Source organism: Benincasa hispida, chromosome 9 (assembly GCF_009727055.1).
Source record: "Benincasa hispida cultivar B227 chromosome 9, ASM972705v1, whole genome shotgun sequence".
Taxonomy (NCBI): domain Eukaryota; kingdom Viridiplantae; phylum Streptophyta; class Magnoliopsida; order Cucurbitales; family Cucurbitaceae; genus Benincasa; species Benincasa hispida.
This window is the reverse complement of record NC_052357.1, coordinates 81,770,529-81,776,768: the sequence shown is the minus strand read 5'-3', so window position 1 is coordinate 81,776,768 and position 6,240 is coordinate 81,770,529. Positions and strand designations below refer to the sequence as shown.

At 35.6% G+C, this 6,240-nt stretch overlaps 1 protein-coding gene across 1 annotated transcript; it reads right to left on the bottom strand.

The window, feature by feature from the left end:
• Positions 1 to 1,928: 1,928 nt before the first annotated feature.
• LOC120086036 (probable xyloglucan glycosyltransferase 12) lies at positions 1,929 to 5,397 on the bottom strand. Its single transcript, XM_039042449.1, has 5 exons — positions 4,154 to 5,397; positions 3,752 to 4,060; positions 3,372 to 3,662; positions 3,166 to 3,279; positions 1,929 to 3,072 (listed from the first exon to the last, which is right to left on the bottom strand). The coding sequence occupies exons 1-5, from the start codon at positions 4,931 to 4,933 to the stop codon at positions 2,446 to 2,448; spliced, it is 2,121 nt and encodes a 706-aa protein (XP_038898377.1). The 5' UTR covers positions 4,934 to 5,397; the 3' UTR covers positions 1,929 to 2,445.
• Positions 5,398 to 6,240: the final 843 nt, after the last annotated feature.

Genomic DNA, 6,240 nt, shown 5'->3' with positions numbered 1-6,240 from the left:
CATATTTTTCCACCTCTCTTTTCCCTCACCGATTCATTTAGTGTCGTTCAAAAATCATTAAATACGTTTTTTTTTTTTTTTCCCTTTCCTACTTGTTTTCCTTCTACATGTCTTCTTCTTTCATTTATCTCCATCACTCTGCACTAATTTATATGAATTTAAGCTTCTCAGATCTAATTACTTAAGCTATCTAAAACATAATTACACTACAATAATAGTTCCATTTGTATATGTGTCATCCTTTTTCTTTTTCAAATGTGGTATAAGGTTTAAAATGTTAGAAAGAGAGAACTGTATAGTCCGAAGTGAAAGTACAATACAATATAGACAAAAAAAAAAAAAAAAAAAAAACTAGTGATTCGTTTTTGAAAGATTCAGAAAATTAACCTACTATAAAATTAGTATTTCACAAATATCATAAAATTTAATGTTTTTTTTAATTATAGAAAAATAAACTAAAATACATATAAATATAGTAAAATTTCACTTTATATCTGTGATAGACCATGATCAACTACTATATGCGTCTATCTTTGTCTTTCTAAGGTGGTCTATCGCATATAAACTGTGATATTTTATTATTATTTGTAAATATTTTTAGTAATTTTGTCATTAAAATAATCTCCCTAAAATTTAATAATATTTCATAACTATTTTGGACATTTTAATCTTTTGATATATTTCCTCTCATCTTTTAATTTCGTAATGTTTTTATATAAAACTATCATTTCCAAATTTAATATTAAATATATAAAGATTTTATTTTTGAAATATCACCCATTATATTATCTCTCATCATTAAACCTTTTTTTCCCTTATTAACACCATTATCTAATGTTATCTTTGTCTTTGTTATTTTTTTATTTGGGTGGATATTTATTTAATGCATGATATTTCAAGAAAATGTTTTCTTCATTTTGGAAAATTTTATTTATTTTCTTTCACATTCCTACTTGAAAACCGATCACGTCTCATTGAGATATTAAGTATATGTTGAATATATAGTTTTGTTTATATCAAATATACCTTATTTTCTCCTTCGAAACTTCTTACCGATTCTTGCTTTCATTTCTTAGGACAATAATTTTCGGATTTTTGTAGAAACTTCTCTTACATACTTTTATTGGTCTTAATATTATTATACATATTTTGTTAAAAAATTGAACGGTAAGTAGAGCTGAAAAGATAAATTGGTTCAGACAAATAATAGTCAATTAGACTATTCAGTTAAAAAATATGAACATTCAGATAATTGTGTACTGAGGCCTATTAATTTAGAGTATATGTATAGAAAGCCGTTCAGTTTGGATCGATTTAGTTTTCAATGAATTTTAGTTAATGAAAACTTTTCCTATAAAGTTCCAGTGCTTATCGGAAGATAACATTTCTCTCTTTAGTACAATTAATATGCTTACTTTATTTTTATTGCTCTTAAAAAATTAATTAATATGAAATTTGCAACTACTACCAAATCTTAACAACCAAATATAGTCTATAAGACCCCAAATGATAAACCAACCTTTCAATTCTAAGCTTTTAAAAAATGAAACAAAGTTTTTAATAAGTATTTAAAAAAAAAAAAAAAAAAAAAAGTAAGAGAAATTAGAATGGGTAGACAAACAATAAAAAAAAATAATAATAATCATAAACAATTACGTAAGTGTATCGTCAATGAATTTCATTTGAAGACAACAAAAAAACAGTTTAGCAACTTTTTAGAGTCCCCGCCGCGTGTAGGCTGGAAGTCCGCTCCCACAGTCAGGTGTCATTTTTCAAGTTCCTGTCACAAAATTTGGATAATTTTGAACTTCAAAAGCACCAATCACTGACAAATCACTCCCAAACCACAGGAATGTTTTTTCTTTCCCCAACCATTTTCCACTCGCAAATTCAAGTCCCAAATTGACAAGGAAACTTGCTTTGGTCAATTTTGCCTTAACCAACCAATTCAATTCCCAAAAGCTTGAAAGCAACCAGAAGACGGAAACTATCATTAAAGTATGAACCAATTTTTACTGTCACCTCCTTCCAACAGTGGACTAATTTCCTTTCAAATTTTTCTTACAGAAGTATTGAAAAACAAACGAATTGAAACAACATTATGAGAAAAGGAGAAAAAGAAAAAAAAAGGCCTACATACATACACTGGAAGAGCATCGCCAAATGAAATAAGCGTCTCTCTCCAATATTATGTCTTTTGCTTGTGTCCTCCATATAATGCTCTCTTGACTGTATTGGGTGAAATGGACTTTGACATTCACTACAAGGATGCTGACAAATTATATTGTTGAAGCATTTCTGAGACCTTGTTGATCTTTCACTACACGGCCTCTCTTTTTCTTCAAGTTATTCCATTGTGGTTTGTCTTTTTTCCATCCCACCATTTGTTTTTCTCTACTGATTTCCTTGTGTTTTGTTCCTACAGAGTTCATTCATTTTTACAAATCAACCTATCTGTTCGCCGATCAAGTCCAAACCAACTAGCAGGAACGAGATCCCCTGGAATAGCAAGAAGTAGAAATGGATCCCTTGTGCAGATAGAAGGCTCCGTGCCGATGCGGTTAGGAGGAGGAAAGCTAATGCGAGCTCTTTCGTGTATATTCTGTTATGCTTCTTTCGTAAAGCAGCTTTCTGCTCTTGCTTCTGAATTTCTTCTTTCATCTCTTCTAGGTCGGGTGCCGAAGCCCCTCTCTGATGCTTGTGCTCTCTCTCCACCAAGGAGACGAGATCGCCTTCCGAGGAACGGCCAGATTTCTTTGTAACAACCCATTCGTAGGCACTACCAAGCTGGAAGAGACCCGAGATCATGGCATTGAACTTGGTGACTGACATAGTGTTCTCGAAAAGGAGGTAAGGGACAATGAAAGGGAAGGATTTTGGGGCAGGCAGGATGTTTAGGAATGACATGGTGGCCGGGATATAGCAAACGACCCAAGCGGGTAGCTCTGCCTCGGGAACAAACATTGTCATTGGGAGAATTATGCAGAAAAGTGTGAAAGAATAGAAGGGCAGGATCAATTTTCTGAGCAAAAAGAAGAGGAAGATCAAGTTGAACTTCTTCCATACACTAATCTGCATTGTATCAATTATATAAGACAACTACATCAGCAATTGTAAGAGAGACTCTATAACAAAAGAACAATTGCACATTTGATATAACAATACCTTTGATCGAACAATAGCAGGCAAACAAAGGCGAAACAATTGCATTGGGCCAGAATGCCATCTATGTTGCTGCTTTCTATAAGCTTCATAAGATTCTGGTAGTTCACACTGGCACTGATTATGCACAAAAATGTAAATTCAATAACTCAGAAACAGACACTGAATAAATCGGTTACTCGTATCATAAACTGCACAAAGATTAGTACCTCGACATCGTTTAGGAATATGAATTTCCATCCATGAAGATGAGCACGAACCGCGATATCCATGTCCTCGACAGTGGTCCTTTCCAACCATCCACCAGCGTCCTCCAGAGCTTTGATCCTCCACACACCAGCAGTGCCATTGAATCCAAAGAAGTTGAGGAAGACACTGTTCACTTGCTGCTCTACTTCAAAATGGAAAGCTAAATTGATGTTCTGCAGCCTGGTTAGCAAGTTCTCATCCCTGTTCACAAAAGACCACCTTGCTTGAACCAGCCCCAACTCTTCATTGTCCTGAGAGCCAATGAAAATAGAGTTAACAGTGTTCTAAGCAGAATCTAATAACTCACTTCACTGCTACTTACAAAGAGAGCTTAAAATACCTTGAAATGAGGAACGGTTCTTTTAAGGAAATCAGGTGTGGGCTGAAAATCGGCATCGAAAATGGCAACGAATTCGTAATCTTTGACATAGCTACAATTCATGGCGGATTTGAGGTTGCCAGCCTTATAACCATCTCTAATGATCCTATGACGATAAATAATGTTGGCACCCTCTTGCTGCCATTTATGAACCTCCTCTTTAATCAACAACTGGGTAGTTGGATCATCAGAATCATCAAGAACTTGAATCAGCAGCTTGGTTTTTGGCCAGTCCAAGTTGCAGATAGCAGCAATTGATTGCTGATAAACCTGAGAATAAGCCATAGACTCAATTTTGTCAATAAGAACTAAAACTAATTCCAATTGCAACAATAGAAGATATTAAGAAAGAAAAATTTTCACCTCTTTTTCATTGCACATGGGGATCTGAACAAGTACCATTGGGAAATAGCCCTTCTCCCCGGATTCAAGATCTTCAGCTCCAGGTTTAAGAACTGGTTGGATTTTCTTGAATCGGATCCAGAAACAACCGAAACATAATATTAAACGATCCAAGCTCTGAATGATGAACAGTATAATACAAGCATTGGCTAAGAACTGTAGAGGAGGAGCTAAATAATCCACTCGAATCAATACCCACTGAGAGTAAATCCAACCAAAAACTCCTTTAAAACCCCAAGGCGATGTCCAGAGATAATCCAATTGAAGCTTTGGAGAACCAAAATGCCAACCCTTAAAGAAAGCCGCAATCTCAAAACCCAACAGAAGCACCGACAGCCATAGAAACACCTTAATACAAGAATAGAACCTCGTTTTCACAGTCGGATTCTCTTTCTCTCTACCTCCGACAGTTACGTCATTGTCGGCGTCGTCCTCATCAGTCCGTCCAGAAGCAACACGGCGTCTAACGGCGGCGGCGAGGTCCACCATTGCAGAGCCAATGGAGGTTAAACAACCGGCGGCCCTGTGAGCCTTGAGGAGGAGAACCCACGTGAGTTGCTTAGCGTTTTTTCCTCTGCCTTTCTCTCTAGTCCGACCCGTTGGCGACTCACCAGCGATGAGAAAATCATCCTCCGACGGACCCTCCAGCTCAACCATCGACCAGTTTGGATTCTCCATCTTGACAACAACAGGGGTTCCTCTGTGAGTGTCTTTTCCCCACCAATCAAACGAGGGAGCCATTTTTAAACTGCGATCTCAAAACCCCAGTTGAAGAAAACCGATTTTCCTCCTCCCAAACCCCTTGAAGACCCAAAATCTCAAACCGATCGGAAAATGGGGAAATACCCACCAAAGGGAAAAAGGGGAAGAACAAAATGGCTATGATTCTGATCTCATTGTCGGAGAAAGTGAAAAGAAAGAAGAAGAAGAAGAAGAAAAATACTTGGAAAGAGCGAAAGAAGACGCGTGGTGAAGAATGCAGCAGTGGCTTTCTCTAAATCATTGTGACATTCGGTGACAACTTATACGAGAACTATCCAAAGGAAGAATGAGTTGAAGGAAAGCCAAGATGTGTCCAAATGAGCTCCCCATTCGTTTACAGCTTGCAGAAAAGGTTAGGAAGGTAATAAGAAGGAACAGAGGCGATGGCCGAGCCAAGGAATTCAGAAATGGAATGGTAACAGCTCAGCACGTCTTTGAATTTTTTGATAAGGTTTTTTCCTTCTTTTTTTTTTAATTTTTTAATTTTCAAACAAACGAACCGAGTGCACGTTGTTTAAGTCAAATCATCAACCTTGTGAAAACGATCTGTTTTACTGGGATGAGAAAAGCGGGAATCAATCAAAATATGCAAAGGATCTTGTTTGTTTCTTCTTCAAATCCTCCTCATTAAACTCCAAATACCTTATTCATAAACACCAGATCGAATCATATCACATACCTTTTTCACCTAAATAAATTTTCAGAAAATTAATATTGGAATTCAATTATTCGTTCAGAATATTAAAAGCAGTATTCAATTATTTCAATTAACTCTCTCCAACATCAAACACAAACAACAAAACATCATTTATAAAAAAATAATAATTACTTTTCGTCTCCATTTACTCGGTTTTAATTTTTTTTCCTTAGCCCTAGAAAGCCCTAGAAATTTACTTTCATTACCCCTTTTTCTTTCTTTCTTTCTTTCTTTCTTTTTTTTTTTTTTTTTTCAATTTTGAACTTTAACAGTGAGAAAGAATGGAATACTTACAGAGATAATGAGAGAGATTACAGGGATTCTTTGCGTGCCAAATTTTTTTATCCTTTTTTTAATCTTCTGGAGTGGCCTTCCTCGCTTGTAATTAAATAAAAGGACTAATCTTTTTGCCCTTTTCGTATTTCCCTTTTCTTGACCCTAGTGAAAAAAAGGATAAAAATATCAAAAAAGGAAATTAACAGCCTTGATACGAATACGATTATGTATTCATCGGTGAAAAAATATTAGATTTTTACTTCCCCAAACCGTAACGGCGAAAATGGATAAGAAAAGGGAAGTGATTGGATTG